The sequence below is a fragment of the Tursiops truncatus genome, chromosome 21 (genome assembly GCF_011762595.2).
Source record: "Tursiops truncatus isolate mTurTru1 chromosome 21, mTurTru1.mat.Y, whole genome shotgun sequence".
NCBI lineage: Eukaryota > Metazoa > Chordata > Mammalia > Artiodactyla > Delphinidae > Tursiops > Tursiops truncatus.
The window spans coordinates 6,696,633-6,715,414 of NC_047054.1; the positions used below are offsets into that span (position 1 = coordinate 6,696,633).

The 18,782-nt window shown below is 44.4% G+C and overlaps 1 protein-coding gene across 1 annotated transcript in view; it reads right to left on the reverse strand.

Moving 5' to 3' along the window:
• The window catches only part of MCPH1 (microcephalin 1), a 229,828-nt gene that overhangs the window by 150,403 nt on the left and 60,643 nt on the right, over positions 1-18,782 (reverse strand). Inside the window, 2 exon segments of the mRNA XM_073798651.1 lie at positions 3,431-3,593; positions 6,023-6,060. Of these exon segments, the coding sequence (XP_073654752.1) occupies positions 3,431-3,593; positions 6,023-6,060 (201 nt within the window).

An 18,782-nucleotide genomic window follows, 5' to 3' on the forward strand; every position in this document is an offset into this window, starting at 1 on the left:
CAGGAGGGGGAGAAAGGACAGAGCGAGGTCCAGGGACAGAGCGACCTTTGCAGCCTGCGAGTGGACTCAGACCGCCCACCCCCTGGACCGCAGTCCCACACACATCCAGCTTAGCCTGCAGAAGCGTGGGTTCAGTGACCTGAGGGCCCCTAAATCTCTCTGTTTCTCATAAATGGAGACTAGGACCCGGCTCCCTACACACCTGCTGCCCCCAAACAGAGCAAACAGCTTCCTGCAGCCCCTGAACTTAGTCACCATCTCAGGCCGGGAGCCTGGGCCAAGGCCCAAGCACACCAGAGCGCAGGAGTGAGACTGGGTCAGGAGCTGGGGGTGGCAGGTTTACACCGCCTGATGCCCCAGAGGGGGTCACGTCCCACAGCCCACCTCTCCTGGATGACGGAAGGGAGAATTTCCTGCCTGCACAGGCCTGAGCTGAGTCTCACACACTGTTCTGCAAAGTAAAGTGAGGGAAGAAAGAGCAGGGGCCGCCGGAACGCCACGGGGCCTGCGACCTGCACTGGGGTGTGTGTGTGGGGAGCCCGGGACCACCTTTGCCTGCTGGGAGGTCAATGCAGAGGCTGCGCTGCCACCAGCCCCTCCCCAGCTCCCCGGGCCAAGGTCAGAAGTGGGGAGGGCAGCAGCTTCTGCGAAAGCTGCTTTGTTCCCACTGCAGCCGGAGGAGTGCCCGGGCTCTGAGTCTGCACAGGAGGCTCTGATTCCCTCGGGCAGGCCCAGCTCTGTGACTCCCCACCTCGGGTGGAGAAGTGGAGATGCGGGCGGGTCTGAGGGTTCCATGCAGAGGTGAGTATCCCTGAATCCAGAGTCTGGGCCAGGCTGAGGAAATAAATACCGGGAAAGACAAGAGCGGGGGATGACTGCTCAGATGGGAGCCTCCGTGTGACCTTCTCCCTGAAGAGGAGCTTACTTTAGGGTGTCGCCTGGAGAGGCCACTAGGAAAGGATGGGCACAAGGAACAAGGGTGGGGGGACACCTGGGTAGAGGGGTGGATGGGGTTTCCTGTGTTCCACACAAAGACCAGCCAACCCTGCTAGTCAGAGCCTCTCCCCAACCCCGTTCAGCTGGGCTCTCTAGTCTGCAACTCTCCTCTCTGGCTGGTCAGGCTGGCTGAAGGCTCTCCAAGGGGACAGGGTCCCCTTCCAGAAGGGGTCACCACTCCCAGCTCCGCCACCTTCCAGATGAGGGGAGGCAGCTCCTGTCCCTGGAAGCCAGGGGCAGGGGGCATATGCCTCCAGCTCTGTCCTTCTCTTTCAAAACTGTTTCATCTACTCTGTTCCTTTTTCTCCATATACACATCTTAGAGTCAGCTTGTCTATATCATCAAAGAATTCTCCTGTGAGTGTGAGTGGGAATGTGTTAAAACTGCAAATCATTTTGGGGAGGAATGGCATTTTAACCATACCGAGTCTTCCAATCCATGCGCACGGTATGTCTCTCTGTTGTTTGAAATCAGTGTTTTGTTGTTTCCAGCACACAGATCCTGCACATCTTTTGATGTTAGATTTGTACATAAATACCTCATTGTTGACCTTGTATTACTGTATCCTTGTTTCCTGACAATTTGCTGAACTCACTTATTAGTTCTGAGAGCTTTTTGGTATAGATTTCTTGCAACTGTCTACATAAGCAATCATACTGTCTAAGAACAGAGGTAGTCTCACCTCTTCCCCTCTAACCTAAATGCCTTTTATTTCGTTTTCTTGCCTTATTGCACTTAATCCATTCACTTACGTCATGTGGGCAAGGCTCCTCCCTCAGTGCAGGAAGGCCCAGGCGGGGAGTCTTGTCTGAGCACTGGAATTTTATCAAATAACATGTTTTACTTCCTGCTTTGCTCACAGATAGTGGTTAATCCCACAGAGAGTGGTTAATTCCACATATGGTTACCAGAAGTTAAATGTGCACCTGGCTCCATTTCTATGTGTGATTAGTGGGAGAACATTGGCAGGACACGGAGCAGGAACACAGGGGGCACCCAGGCAGCGGCCTCCACGCCTGGCAGCAGTAAACGCTGGCCCTCATGTCTGACCTCCCTGCTGGCTCTACATTCCAGGAGAACAGGCTGGGCACAGAATCAAGTACAGCTGCCTGGCCTCATAAAATATAAAGAACATCTCTCCCTCTGAGACACCAGGGAAGGAAGAGGTGACTGATAAACAGACAGAGACACTGTGAACTGGAGAGAAAGCAAACAGGATACTTATTCACGGAAGCTGGAGTTATTAATGACAGTTCATACAAATAAATGTGGATCGGTACTCAGACTCAATTAGGTAAGGTAATTCCCAATTGCCGCCAATGCAAATAGGACTTCTGGGGGGAACTGCAGCCTTCTCCACTTCATGACTCTAAGCACTAATGTCCTAAACCTCTTGTACTGACCGATGCAGGGTTAAATCATGATAAGGGAAAAAGACCACCGCTGTTCTTGAAAATATATCTACAGTTTGTTTGTGTATTATAATTCTACCAGTTTAAATTAACACAGTATTAATATAACACCATGCTTAGGGGAAGAAGAAGGGAGGGTGGGTACTTAGCAGATGCAAAATGGAAACACAAGTAACAAATGATGCTACCCTCAGACAGCAACGCTTTGGAGTGACCACAGGTTGGGTATCAAAGTAGAAACAGAAAGAGTAACAAACAATTTCAATTTCAAGAATAATGAAAACAATGATTACCCCCCCAACCCCCCACAGGGCTTCCCTGGTGGCGCAGTGGTTGAGAGTCTGCCTGCCGATGCAGGGGACACGGGTTCGTGCCCCGGTCCGGGAAGATCCCACATGCCGTGGAGCGGCTGGGCCCCGTGAGCCATGGCCGCTGAGCCTGCGCGTCCGGAGCCTGTGCTCCGCAACGGGAGAGGCTGCAGCGGTGAGAGGCCCACGTACCAAAAAAAAAAAAAAAAAAAAAAAAAAACCAAAACCCCAAAACCCTACATTTAATGCAGAGAAATAAGGGCAAGTAATGTTAAAGACAGATATGCATAAGATAAAACATACCCAAACAGGATTAAATGAACATGTTTCACCCTAAGTAAATCCATCTGTGAAAACAATCATTGAATTCTTTTGGCTTTTTAAACCATCATTAACATAGGTCACATTATTTCTTGGTCAAAAACGGAAGAAAGTGCATTTGACTGTGAGAACACGCACTGGGCGTTTTCAGGCCAAGTCTGCCCTATCTTATTTCTGCCCGTGGCTGCCAGGTCTATATCTGGAAGGCTACCTGCCCGTCCTCCTGGGGACCAGCAGTGGCTGGAGGTGAGGAGAGCCAGAGGGGCCGGAGCAGGAGGACAGAAGGCGTGATAACACAGATGCAGGGCCACCACTCGGCCTGACCAAAGCCATGGGACGCCCTGTTTCAGGACACTAACCCAAAAGCGTACTTCGCTGACGCAGCGGCTTACCCGTTCGAAGGAGAGAATCCAGCAGCCGCTTGCGATGCCCCGCAGCACGTTCTGGGTGCGGCGGGGCTTCCTGGCGAGCACGTGCGTGGGGCAGCCACACGCCTCCCCGGCCAAGGAGAAGCCCTTCAGTTTATCCACAACCTGGTTGACCACGTTCTGCTTTCTGCCAAATAGGAAGAAAAACCAACGCAATGGATGTGCTTCCTGAGCAGAAACATCGAGGTGATGGCAATGAATTAAAATGTAAAAAACCGGAAGAATTCTACATTGATGTCGGCTATGGTGCTCATGTCAATTTCTTTGCCGTCGATGACTTGAAATGTGGGGAAATAAAAAATTTCAGATCTCAACTCCAACCACCTATTCTAATGGCTGAGAAAACGGTGGCCCCAAGGCTACCAGGGGTTTCCCCAAGTGCCCGGGGTGGGGCAGGCCAGTATCCCACACCAGACCTCCTGACACCTGCCCAGACACCACAGCAATTATTTACTTCTGTGTCCCGTTTGAACCAATTTGTGCATGGTCAGGACCAAGCTTCCCACTCATTTTATTTCGAAAATATAACATTTGCCGAGAGTCAAACACATCGCTTTTCTACTAAGAGGGGGAAAAAGGGGTCCTTTTTATTAAGTCATCGGATCAAATCTCAGGGCAAATTTCACAAAGCTCACCCGTGTTTATCTTCTGGTCTTTCATTCCACTAATGCCTTAAGAACGCTTTTTTTCTCTTTAAATATTCTTCCTCTCTAACTTCCTTCCCAAACAACCCTCTACTTTTCCTTTCCCTCGGTCTCCAGGCAAGTTTTGGAAATCCCCGATGAAACACAAACAATATGTAGGCTTTCTGAGCCACACTATGACGTGCACAGCGAGTTAAGAAATAAACTTCTCTCTTCTCCAAAAATTATCCTCCAAAGGGAAGGAGGCAGGTTTGTCCATGCTTGTGCAGACCGTCTCTGACAATCCCCCATCCCCCGGCATTTCTTATTTTTAACACCAACGAACTTGGGTTTGCCAATCACAAGGACCCGTTTCTCCACTTGTGAAATGAAAGGCTTGACCTCTACTCTGGTGAGAAGTTCTCAGGGATCCCCAGGGTACAGAAGATGGATGGGTCAAGGCTGGGTCCCATCACCACTTCAACCAGAGGATCTGTGCTTATTGGGGTTGTGGAAAATATTAAACTGGGGGGACAAAAGGCAAAGAAAAAAACAAAAAGAAGTGAAAACCTCTAACCCAGATGCTCTTCAGAAACCTCGCTCGTTGCTGCACATCTATGATTTTCTCATTCCAAGTCTGGGAGCTGCTGGCTGTTTGCAGATGTGCTAATCAATAACAAGGATCTTTTCAAGACACGGCTAATCAATATGGCCTCAGAACGTGTCTAGGTCTTGTTCTTACCTTCAGACAAGAAGTATATGTGGGGCAAGAAAGAATAAAAAAGAGGAGATGGCCTAAATGAAGAGTTTGATTTTCAAACCTTCAACTGGGAAAATAACTAGTTATCACTGTTTTTAATTTGGGGCAAAAATATAGACTTTTAAAAATGCTAGACCCAGGGCTTCCCTGGTGGCGCAGTGGTTGAGAGTCTGCCTGCCGATGCAGGGGACACCGGGGTTCATGCCCCGGTCCGGGAAGATCCCACATGCCACGGAGCGGCTGGGCCCGTGAGCCATGGCCACTGAGCCTGTGCTCCGCAACGGGAGGGGCCACAGCAGTGAGAGGCCCGCGTACCGAAAAAAAAAAAAAAAAAAAAAAAAAAAGCTAGACCTGTATTCAATATTCATTTCTGTACTGGACTAGTTAGGATGACCAATATATTTCACAAGACATTAACAGAAATTGTGAGTGTGCTCCTTTTTCACCAGATAATGTGGTTTGAACAACCAGCCCTTTTAACTTCATGCCACAGGTGGAAAGGGATCCCACTACAGAAAGTGTTGGAAGCGTGCACTCTTTTTGCAGCCTGTTTTTCACTGAGATGCCCCAATGTTTTGATAAATGTCTTAAAGCCCTAAAACCTCAGATAGATATAAAAAACACAGTTTTCCCATTTGAACGAGAATTCAAAAATCTGTTGCAAAGAATATGGCACTGTATTTTTGTTGGATGTGCTATATCGTGCTAAAAGTTTAAGGATGGTGATAAGAGCACGCCAGCAAGCTGTGAACGCTCCCACAAGATGTGCACACAGCTGCTTTAACGCAGCGGCAGGAAGCTTACCACCAAAGCGTTTCTTTAAGACCTTTAAGGGAAATGCTTCCACCAGTGAGGCTCCACTTACGGGGCCTTCATGGGGTGGGGATGGTGGACAGGCAGAGCCAATAGGTACGAGACAACAAGAGGAACAGCAAATACTATAACGCCTCTAAATGCTGTCCAAACCACTCAAGAGGTCTTCAGGGCTGAACTGTTCACAGTCATTTAACTCTTTTATTTCCAGTGATCTTCTAACTCCAATACTAATTATATAGAGTAACAGCAATACAGCACAGAGGTATGAGCTGCCCAAGAGCACAGCAGCACAGTATATGAACAAAAACTCTAAAATTTTATATTGAGTAGAAAGTTATCAAAACAATGAGTACTTACTCAGATGGCATGCTTGTCATGACTAATGTTCTTGTTGGCTAGAGATGTCAAAAGAGAAGGAACAAAAAACAGTCAAAAATATAAAAAATATTTTTCCCACAGAAATAAACTTTAATATGTTTTCTGAAAAGTTACATCACTTAAAAGTAAACATTTAAGCATATATCAAAAGAAAAAAACTTTATATTCCTGGAAAAAAAATAGCCCAAGAGATAGAAACTCAGACACTATCCCCAAACCAACCCAAAATAATCCAGGATGTGAGGTGGAAGAGAAAAAAAGTTTCCCTCCTGAAGTTCGTTCTACCAGTTGGCTAGCAGACCTCCAAAAGTGCCCAACTGTGAATAAACTTCCAAGGAAGGAGAGGGTAAGAAAGGCACTTTTCTTGCAGGCTTAGAAACCATTTTTCCTGAGGCTTCTAGGCAACCATTTTCTTGTCTTGGACATAGGTACACAGTAATGTGTGTACCTGAGTCAAGGAAATTCTTTAACTCCTTCCACACAAAAGCACAGATAATGGGACTGCTTATTTATGTGCTGGCATCTCCTATTAACTGGAAATGTAAATTTTTAAAAATAAAAGTTTAAACGTACTTTTTACTTATATAAGAAATGCATGCTGATGGCAAAGAATTAAATGCTTTAAAAATATGTAATTAGATATATAAATTCCCCCCTAGTTCCACCAGCCAGAAATGACAATCATTTAATATCAATAATTTGGTATATATTAAGCCAAATGTTGTTTATTTAAAAAACAAATGTGAATACACATTATTCATACGCTCTTTCAGCTCATACGATGTACTTCGAATGCATCCAGCTGCTTGGTATAACCACGAACCCACCACGGCACACGCGTCGGTGCCCTGAATGGTCCTGTGCATGAATGAAGAGGAACCAAAGAGACCCAGAGGACCTGGGGACACGTGGGACTGAAGGGCCTGTGAGCCCCATGGGTGTATTGAGGGAGCGTGGAGGAAGAGGTAAGACGAATGAAAAAGATACTCAGAGGAAGCCCTCTCACAAGTGGCACACGAGCCACCCAACAATGGATGACGCTGCCCTATCCCTAGGTAACCCTCTGGATCATCCTGTGTCCGCGCTCCTCTGTTTCGGGGCCGAGCGGAACATGAGCACAGCTCCCTGGGTTGAGTCTGGAGACAAAACCTTCACGGAGGAGTCTCATCACTGAGTACGAGTCTGGCTTCAGTGTCACCCTGGAACAATGACTACACAGGCCCAGTGGTGTGGCCACATCCAAGTAAAACCCAGAAGGAGGCCATTCCAGGGCACTTACTTTCTTCTGGGGAACCATCCAAGGACACCTGTAAGGTTTCATCCGTGGGGAACACTCATTTCTAGAGCGAAGGGATGAAGGGGAATGGGAAGAGGAAGTTCTCCTGACTTGGGCATCACTAGGCTTCGTCTCCGTGCCTGAGCCTCAGGCTGCTTCTCTTCTTTACCTACACTCACTCCCCACGTGGCCTCTCACACAACCTCTGGGCTTTATACAGCAGCAACACGCCGAGCAGTCCCAGTTCCACATCTCCAGCTCAGAGCTACTCCTTGGTGCCCTGACTCAAAAAGACTCTACTGTCTATCTGACTCCTCTGTCAGGAGGGCCAATAAGGATCTCAAATGGGACGTGTCCAAACCCAAGCCACTGCTCTAGTCAGGCAATCAAGCAAGAAAAAGAAAGAAAAGCCATGCAAATGGGAAAGGAAGAAATAAAACTACCTCTGGTCACAGATGAGAAGATCTTACATGCAGAAGACTCTAAAGAATCCAGCAAAACTGTTAGAACGAATGAATTTAGGAAAGTTGCAGGAAACAAAAAAAAGGCACAAAACTTAGTTGTATTTCTATAATTAGTCATGACAAATCTGAAAAGGAAACTAAGAAACCAATTCCATTTGTATAGCATCAAAAAGAATAAAATACTTAGGAATAATTTAATAAAGAAGATGCAAGCCTTGTACACTGAAAATTTTTTTGAAAATTGCTGAAAAAATTAAAGATGACCTAAATAAATGGAAAGACAGCCTGTGTTCATGAATTGGAAGACTTAATATTATTTAGATGACAATACTTGCCAAAGCAGATTCAATATAATCTCTATAAAAATTCCAATGGTAATTTTTGTAGAAATGGAAAAATCCATCCTAAAATTCACATGGAATTCCAAGGAAACCCAAGTAGTCAAAACAATCTTGAAAGGGAACCACAAAGATGGAGGTCTCACACTTTCTAATTTCAAAACTTACTTACAGGGACTTCCCTGGTGGCACAGTGCTTAAGAATCCTCCTGCCAGTGCAGGGGACGCGAGTTCCAGCCCTGGTGGGGAAAGATCCCACATGCCGCAGAGCAACTAAGCCTGTGTGCCACAACCACTGAGCCTGCGCTCTAGAGCCCACGAGCCACAACTACTGAGCCCACACGCCTACAGCCCGTGCTCCGCAACAAGAGGAGCCACCGCAATAAGAAGCCCACATACCGCAACGAAGAGTAGCCCCCACTCGCCGCAAATAGAGAGAGCCTGCACGCAGCAACGAAGACCCAACGCAGCCAAAAATAAATAAAAATAAATCAATCCATACAAACAAAACTTACGACAAAACTACAGTATTCAAAGTGTATGGTACTGTCATAAGGATAGAAATGAAAACAGAATTGAAACTCTGGAAATAAACCCTCACATCCATGGTCAACTGATTTTTTACAAGGTTGCCAAGACTATTAATGGATAAAGAATAGTCTCTTTGACAAATGATGCTGAGAGAACTAGATATCCACATACAAAAGAATAAAACTGGATCTTTGCCTTACACTATATACAAATTTAACTTGAATAGACATTTCTCCAAAGAAGATAAGCAAATGGGCCACAGCACATGAAAACCAGTAGTCATTAGGGAAATTCAAACCTAAACCTAATGGGATACCACTTTCTAGCTACCAGGATGGTTCCAACAACAAAAACAACAACCAAAAAAGAAAGCCTCCCAAAACAACAAGTGTTGATGATGGTGTGAAGCTGGAAGCCTCATAAGCTGCAGGCTGGAATATAAAATGATGCAGCCACTGTAGAAAACATTTGGTGCTTCCTCAAAAAGTTAAACACAGAATTACGATACGACCAGCAAATTTACTCCTGGAATACATCAAAAAGAATTGAAAACAAGGACTCATATACTTGTATGTGAATTTTCACAAGAGCATTACTCACAGGAGCTAAAAGGTGAAAACAACCCAAGTGTCCATCAAGAGGTAAATGGATAAACTAAATTTGGCACATACATACAATGAAATATTACTCAGCCATAAAAACGAATGAAGTTCTGATATATACAACATGGATGACGCTTGAAAACATTACGCCTAAGAGAAAAAAGCCAGACATAAAAGGACAAATATTGTGTAATTCTACTTCTAAAATATCTAGAATAAGTAAGTTCATGGAGACAGGAAGTAGATCAGAAGCGACCAGGGTCTGGGGGTGGGGTGGGAACCCGGAGTTACTGCTTAATGAGTACAGAGTTTTAGTTTGGATTGAGGAAACTGTTTTGGAAATAGCAGCGATAGTTGTACAACACTGAATACTGCCACAAAACTGAACACTTGAACATGGTTAAAATGGCAAATTTTTCTTACATATATTTTACCATGATAAAAGAAAACAACTAAACTACTGATCTTCTCTCCCAAACCTACTTCTTCCACAGCTTCATTTGTTAATGGCAATTCTGTACTTGCTCAGGTCAAAAGCATTTTCATCATTTTTGACTCTCTAATTTTTTCTCATGCCCCACACATCCAACTGTGACCTGAAACAAGAAGGCTGCCAGATATTTCTCCAGAAAGAGGGGTTTACTCAGGATCAGCAGAAAATTGCAATTCCACGTGGGCAACCACAGCGGGTCACGTGCAAGTCCCCTCGGGGCAAACAAGGGAGAATGGCTTTTATAGAGGGAAAGCGGAATTGGGAGGGCTATCTCAACAGAGTCCATGGCTTGTCCCTGGCTGAGTCCCTGCCAGGAAAGAAAAGGAGTCCCTCTTCTTCCTGCTGGGCTCTGCTATCATTGCAGGGCGTCATGGGGTTTCTGTTTATTAATTTCGTGTACAATCCATTGACACATCCTATCAACTCAACCTTCCACATGTATCCAAAGTCTGACCCCTTCTCATCACCTCCACCCCTAACATCCCATGTCTCACACGGATGAAGTGATGTTACTGTCAAAGCCCCTTAGATCATCTCCTTGCCAAAATCCTGAGCCTCCAATTTCAATACTCAGCATAGAAGCCAGAGTCGTACTATTTAGACTTAAATTAGATCATTTCACTCCAATGGCGTCACATCTCACTCTGAGTACAAGGCCCTTTACAAGAGTAAATGTATCTGCTTATCTGATCTTATTTTTTTAATTTATTTATTTTATTTACTTATTTTTGGCTGCGTTGGGTCTTTGGTGCTGCACAGCACGTGGGCTTTCTCTAGTTGTGACGAGCGGGGGCTACTCTTCGTTGCGGCGCGTCGGCTTCTCATCGCGGTGGCTTCTCTTCTCGCGGAGCACGGGCTCTAGGCACGCAGGCTTCAGTAGTTGTGGCACACGGGCTCAGTAGTTGTGTCTCACGGGCCCTAGAGTGCAGGCTCAGTAGTTGTGACGCACAGACTTAGTTGCTCTGTGGCATGTGGGATCTTCCCGGACCAGGGCTCAAGCCCATGTCCCCTGCATTGGCAGGCGGATTCTTAACCACTATGCCACCAGGGAAGCCCCTTATCTGATCTTATAAATTAGAAACTGGAAAGTATATCCAGTATAATTCTCTTGATTAATCAAGGAAGCTCCTTAAAAAATGACATGTACTGACTGATATTAGAAATGAACAATAAAATAAGATGGTTGATGGAGAAATGGATAGATATATGATAAAGTCAATATAAGAAAGAGTTGGGAATTCCCTGGCAGTCTAGTGGTTGGGACTCCACACACTCACTGCCAAGGGCCCGGGTTTGATCCCTGGTTGGGGAACTGGAATCCCACAAGCCTAGTGGCACGGTCAGAAAAAAAAAAGAGAAAGAAAGAAAAAAAAAAGAAAGAGAGTTGGTTGTAGAAGCAAGGCTGGAGGAAAAAAATGAGAAATACTTTTAAATGGAACAAAAGATTGTTGGGTGTCTTCAGTGGAAAACTGCACTGTTTGTCACACTTACCCTTCAGGGTCACCCGATTCTATGGGGTTTATGCCTTTCGTTGTTTTTGAGCTACTTTACAACTCTGTTTATTGTAGAAAACTGAAAGTAATGCAAATAATTCTTATCTATAGAAATGCAAAGTCTGTCCCAAGGAAGTTTAACTGACTTTTGGGGAAAAAAGCCAGCTCTGGATGTGTTAACAAGGCTATTTCAGAACTCCTGTGGTCCATCAATGCGTCTGCTCTGTGGATTCTCCTCTGAACAGGACAAAACAGCTTTCTGGTTCCATCACTAATTAATGAGTTAAGTAATGCATTCACTTTGTTATTAAGAGAGTTAGGATGTGTCTTTAGAAAAACTTATCTTTTAACGGTCTTGAAGGTCTCCCACTGAGACGCCCAGCAGATTTATCTGAAGAGGTCGATAAACGTCATCACCAGTGAAGGACACTCCATGGGCAGCTTACATCCAGGCACACCTTTCACTGGCTCCAGAGGTGAATTCAGTGGCAACAGAACATTGCTGACTCTCTGTTTTTCTATTTTAATTGTCCTCTCTAATAGTTTTTTGTTTGTTTCGTTTCATTAATAGCTAAATTATTCTCTATCAGTGGAAACAACGGAAACTGAGCAGGACCCTGCAGGGCCCTCCTGCATACAAAATCCCCTCTGTGTGTCCCCTGTTTCCTGTTTGTAGAAAAAGGCTTTAGTCTCCTAGGCCTTCCCTGAGCTCCGAAGAGCAGACTCCAGCAGTTATTCATTACAGAAGTGAGGGAATGCAGAAACAAAGTTAAATCAGTCAAGAAACAATAAAACTGGGTCCTAGTTCCTCCTCGAGGGATACACATAATAATCTGAAACGTATCTTTGAGCTGTTCTGCAAGAACTAAGACCCCTCCCACCTCCACCCAGGTGGAGGATGGTGACCACATGCTGAGCACAAGCACTTAGACCCCAGACTGGCTGGAACCAGAAGGCTGGTGATTAAGACTCCTAAACTACCACCCTGTTACCTCACCACCAACCAATCAAAAGAAGGCCATGCATCCTGCAGCCCTCCTCCCAAATGCTGCCTTTAAAAGCCCTTCTCTGAAAGCCATCGGGGAGCTCGGGTCCTCCGAGCATGTTCTCTTTGCTGGGCCCTGCAACAGGTGCTGGACTTTCCCTCACCACAGCCTAGCGTCAGTAAATTGGCTTTGCTACATGGTGGGTGAGTGGACCCAAGTTTGGTTCGATAACAAGTGTACAATCTATCCCTTTATTTCTGTTTGAAAATTTTTATAAGAAAAAAGTTTAAACTATTATTCAGGTGAATATTTTGTTAACTGGCAAGGCATATGACAACTATTGCAAAAACAACTCAAAAGGTCAAGTATCACATTATCCCTTATAGTACTTGAAGTGTAGCAAGCATTCAGCATGCTCTGTTGAGTGGAATAAAATTTCTATACACAAAAGTCAAGGTATTTTTCCTCCTCTTAGAATGCTATCACTACTGGAAAATACCTTATAACAGTCAATTATACGAAAAGAATATATGAAGCATAAGAAATACAATCAGATGCTAGTAGACCCAGAATAAGACTGTAATTCAGGACAACTTTTTGCAGCTCACTTGTTAGCAATTTCGTATTTGACAGGCCGCTTGGCCTTTCCTTACCTCACATGTCTCATCTAAGAAACGAGACAATGAATTACCCCTAGGGTGCTACGTGATTAATAATTGTGTTGAGAGCAAATATTAATCCTAGCAGTTTTGCAATTATAACCTTCACAGTGTGTAATATCATGAGAATACAAGCCATTTCGTTTTTTAAAAAACAAATTTATTTATTTTATTTATTTATTTTTGGCTGCATTGGGTCTTCGTTGCGGTGCGTGGGCTTCTCATTGAGGTGGCTTCTCTTGTTGCAGAGCACAGGCTCTAGGCGCACAGGCTTCAGTAGTTATGGCTCGTGGGCTCTAGAGCGCAGGCTCAGTAGTTGTGGCGCACGGGCTTAGTTGATCCACGGCATGTGGGATCTTCCCGGACCCATGTCCCCTGCATTGGCAGGCGGATTCTTAACCGTTGTGCCACCAGGGAAATCCCAAGCCACTTCTTAAGTTAGTCCTTTATCTATGTAACCTTTGCTACATGTCACATTTCAATGAAGGTGATAAAAATGGGGAGAAAGTTCAGCCACTTTTTTCTCTGTTAATGATGATAACCTGACCCTCCTCCACCCCGGCCATGAAATCTGTATGTAAGGTGATATTCATAGCATACAAATCTAATAAAAGTATATCTTATTTAAAATTACTGGAAAAGACCAAGAAAGACCAGCTAACATTTATTAGAACCAACCATATTCAGTGTTGAAAAATTAAATAGTTCTTTAAGACTGAGATCTGGATCTACCTGTCCTATAAGATGCATTCCCAGTCTATTCAAAGTTGATTCTCCATAACAAACTTGAACTTTATCTGATCCCTGTGCCCCAGAACCTAGAACACTGGTAAAGAGCTCTTCCCACCCTGTTATGTTCTTAGAAAAGCATAATTGAAAGGACCACACTGCACTCTCCTTACTCCGAGACAGGACCCACCAACACTCTTCCTCAGTGACTCAGAAAAGCCCTCCTCCATCCTCCCCATGATTCCCATGAGACTTGCTGATGACCCCCTGGTTTACCTGTCTCTGTAGAGCCCCAGGCCCCCTGCCTTTTCTTTGCAATGTTCTTCATTAGTGAACATGCTCCCTATTACATGAGTCTGAATAGAATGATCTTCATTGTCTTGTGCATTCCCATTTTCATGGCTCTGGTGCTGTGACTTGGAAGGGACTGGTCCCATCTCCCCACCCAGGTAACCAGGGCTGAAGGTGTCCTTGTGCACCTTTCCTGAGTGTTTACCCAGGGTCCCAGTGTTAAGTCCAGATCCTGTCCTGAAGTCCAGATTCTTGTCCACTGATACCGTGGTAAGAATTTGATTTTTATTCTTTCTGAGTGTTCACTCTGGTGCCAGCTTCTTTTGGTTTCATGGTCTGATCACCATAAACTGGTTGATGGTTCACAGAGATCTTGTCTTTGTTGCCTGATAGATGACAGAGAATCTGCCTTCTTAGTTTTTTCTGTTTATTTTTCTACCTTCAGCTCAAAACTATTAAGAATTTCATGCCACGAGGAAGGAGATATCTGGACTGAATTTTGTATTTCTGTGTTTATGCCATGAGAGAAATTTTGAGCTATGAGTGAAATTTTAAAATTGAAATTACATGCTCTGTGTGTGTGTGTGCGCGCGCACGTGCCTGTAATTCAGAAAGGCCATTCTCCCTCATCCTGAGAAAAGCATCCTGAGATGTTACCAATTGAGATTATAAAATCTCTTAAAGAAGCTCTTGACTTAGAAATAAGTTGCCTATAAACTGAATATTCCTAAAGTTCTCAAATGTTAAGGAAATTGAACTCTCAGTATTTTAAACAGTGCTAAAAAAAAGTATTCTTTAAAAAAATTTTTTTTGATTTCCTTATTTTTTTTTAAATTGGGATATAGTTGATCTACAATATTATATTAGTTTCAGGTTACAAAACAGTGATTCAAAATTTTTATAGATTATACTCCACTTAAAGTTATTATAAAACATTGGCAATATTCCCTGTGCTGTACAATATATCCTTGTAGCTTATTTATGACGAGCCTGGTCCCTGGCTTACCGGGATCTCAGAGTAAGGGAGTAACTTTGCAGCAGGCCCAAGAAGGACAGGCCACAGTGGGGACCTCAGAAGAAAGCAATTCACCCAAATTTACAGGCACTGCAGGTGAAATCTGACAAGCAGCCCTTGGCTTGGCTTCCCTGCCCCAGGAGGCTTTTAAATGCTACAACCTAAGATTCCTTAGGAAAACATCCTGCAAATCAAACCTAAGGCCTAGACGGTAAGTTACCATTCTTGCTGCACCTATGTAAACACAGCTAACGAGACCAGCCTTATTCTGTGATCATAAATAATCTTTCTTTGATTATTGGGGGAGGGACTATAGGAAAAAATGTTGTTTCTATGGGAAACTCTGTGCTGTTTACAGCACCCCATTCCAGGACTTCAGATTCTAGCCGTGTTCGCTGAGTTATTCTGTACCTCTGTGTAGACTGCAGGGACCTGACGCAGGTGAAAACTCTGTTTCGTCTGGTAGAGATTTACTTGACTTCCTCTTCCTCTGGCCCTATCTGCATACTGGCCCAGATCCTGTTCCCCTGCCCAAACAGCCAGTTCTCCGGGTTTCCTTCACTATCTCGCTACAGGCCCTTCAACTAATGTCTTGGCACCAGCAGGAGCTGGCACCAGTCTGCCCAGACCCCCCACCTGGACTCCAGTTAACCTGCAGCTGGCACTTCTCCCCAGGACCTGAAGGAGCCCTGGGCACTGCAGCCCAGCAACATGACCTCAGGTGGGCAGGGTCCTCTCTGGACAGGCCACAGGATGGTCCGGCACATGCTTTTGTACGAGAGGTAACCATGCCTGTGGGCAGCCTCGCTCGAGACCCTCAGGACACTTGACAAGCTGTCCTGCAAAACCAACAGATGTTCCTCCAGCAACCCTGAGACCCCCTAGAGCAGGCCCCTCGGGGCTCAGCTCCTGAGTCTTCACTATAATACAACCTTCTACATCAATTTGTTTTGCTCCTTTTTACTTTAGGAATCCCTCTTTTACAACGTCTGCTATCCAGGACCCTAAAGCAACCAACATTTGCCATCAACAGAGGGAACCAACACCAGCAGGAATCCCCTGGAGACCATGAGACCCAGCTTTGCCTCACTCAGAAGGTTTACGATCACTTCCAAGTTCTTTGCTGAGGAACCACATCCTTTGCTCTGGGACTGAGAACGTGGAACCCGAGCCCTGAGCTTCTGGGAAATAGTGCTGGCTAGAAACACACCACCCTCGTGTCTGAAAAGGCTAACCCCAAAGGACCACTCTGCTCTCCACGACCTGCACCACCTCTCTTCCTCCACCGACTCAGATGAGACCATCTTCATTCTTGTCTTTGTTCCCAAAGACCCCTAGCGACGCCCTTGTTCACCCAGCTCTGTGAGACCCCAGCCCTCTCCTTCCCTTGAGTGTTCCCCATTAAAGAATGGCAGTCTGAATACAACCAGCTCCCTAATTTCCGGTGCATTTTGTCTCTCACAACTGCTACACTTTCGTTTTAACTGCCTGGGAACAGAGTTTTGAGAAAGGCTGTGAATACCCAAGACGCAATTGTCTCATTAGCTCTTCTACTGAAGTGTTTTAATTTGAAATGTCAAGTTTGTCCTCTTTGGTCAGTTTTGAATATAAACCCATGAAAACATGAGGAAATCCTTGAATAATTAATGGAAACAGAATGATCCTATCCTTAAGAAGGAATATAGTCAGATACCAAATATTCATTTAGTCAATAAATACTAAATAAGCCAGAATAATCTATCAAGCACAAAACCAGACACCAGAGATACAAAGAACAATGATTCCCGCCCTTACGAGGGTGACAAGCTTTTTGATATAGATTATAATCCAGTCAAATTACAGGTATCATCAGATATACGTATAGTTGAGAGTACAAAGGGAAGAAAACTGTCTGCCTGAAGGGGGAAAGTGGTCAGGAAATCCTGAAGGAAAATGTGACCACGCTAAGGCTTGGAGGGGGAGAAGGAGTTCGGCAGGTAGGGTAGGACAGGATGGCCTAGACAGGAGGATAAGTACGCAAGGAAATGGATGTGACAGAAAATGGCTCCTTTGGGAATCTGAGAGTAGTCTGTACGGATGCACCAGATGTCACTTGGGAGACCAACATTCAGAATAAGACAAATCACTTGGAAATGGTATGAGTTCACAGAGGGAAGACTTTTCCTAGTTCTTAATAGGACGGTGGAGATGATACCCCTCAGTTTATATGTCTTGTGGGAGGTACCACCGATTTTCTCCTTATTTTTGAGACGACATAAGAACTCTTTCATCATCTGCTATAGCTTATGATGGTAAGTTAACAAAACCACCAGACAATTCAAGGTGCAACCTCTGATGTCTTCCAGCACTGCCACTAGCGGGACATGGCTTGGATGTCCAGGAAGTTTACTTGTATTCATGGGTTATCCATGGGTTTAGTTGCATCCATCAGACATGAGAAGAAACAGAAGCATAATGCATGTATCTTAACATTTTGGTTATAAGCATGAAGACCTCACCAATGAAAAAAATACAATGAAACTGTATTATATGGACGACCTCAAGAAAAGTGGAAACCTTTATCTTATCATTTGCAGTATATTAATATAAAATGTAACCTTCCCACTCTTACTCTGCTCACATCTACTCACAGTTAAGCACGGCTAAGCATTTCAGGGTTTCTATTATAGAATGTCCATTACAAAGAAGAAAAACAACCCTTTTTTGTTTTTAACATTGTTGTTTGTTCGTGAAAAAAGAAAACATAGCACCCTGTCCCTTAAAAGGAAAACACTTGTCCAAATACAGCTATGCAGTAACAAAAGGTAATCAAAGCAAACACTGAGAGGTAATCATGTGAAATAATCCACTAACCAGTGAGGAACAACTCACAAATATGAAACGCTGTACTTAATTTTAGCAAAAGCATTTTCTGGAAGTTCTAAAGTGGTGAGTGGCGGGGGGGGGGTGTTGAAGATGAATATTTGGGAAATAACCTAGTTGATTCTGTTTTAATAAGATCAAAGGGAGGTCAAATTAAACAAACGTACTTGTTTTATTAGTGATAAAAAAGAAACTTTAAAAATAAAACATTCTTTGAAATATTTTGGCTTTAGGTACCATTTCATAAGTAAACAGCAGACATGCTTCTCCTAAAAAAAGAAGTGAAGAGATAATCCACACATTTGCCAAAATTACTGATTTCGTTCACTACTAATATAAGCCCATCTAGATACACGGGCACTGCCAGAATAACATGTTTGCATAAATTTTGACTATAGAGAAAAGTAAAAATGAGCAAATCAAATAGAACAAAACAAATTCTAGAAAGTCTTCAAATCACATCCTGAGGATATTCTATTATCTAGATCCCTGGCAGCTACATCATTTAAGTGTCTTCAGAAAGACTCAATCCATGGATACAAGAGATCCCAGCTTTGGGCCTCTCACTGTTGTGGCCTCTCCCGTCGCGGAGCACAGGCTCCGGACGCGCAGGCTCAGCGGCCATGGCTCATGGGCCCAGCCGCTCCACGGCATGTGGTAATTTCCCGGACCGGCGCACGAACCCGTGTCCCCTGCATCGGCAGGCAGACTCTCAACCACTGCGCCACCAGGGAAGCCCGAGATCTCAGCTTTTTAAAATAAGCAGCTCACTAGATGTGTCCTTCATATTGTTGATATCCCTCCCCCCCTTTTTAATTTGATGATAAAGTCTACGCTCTGAAGCTGGGTTCACTGCAGGACGTCGGGGCAGAAATCTTTTAACGTTCTTATGTGAATCTATTTGTAACTTAATTGTCCCTTCCTTATATCTTTTTTTCCAGAGAATTATAGAGACTTTTAATATTCAGAGTATTTTTCTAAAAAAGGTAATACCTCTCTA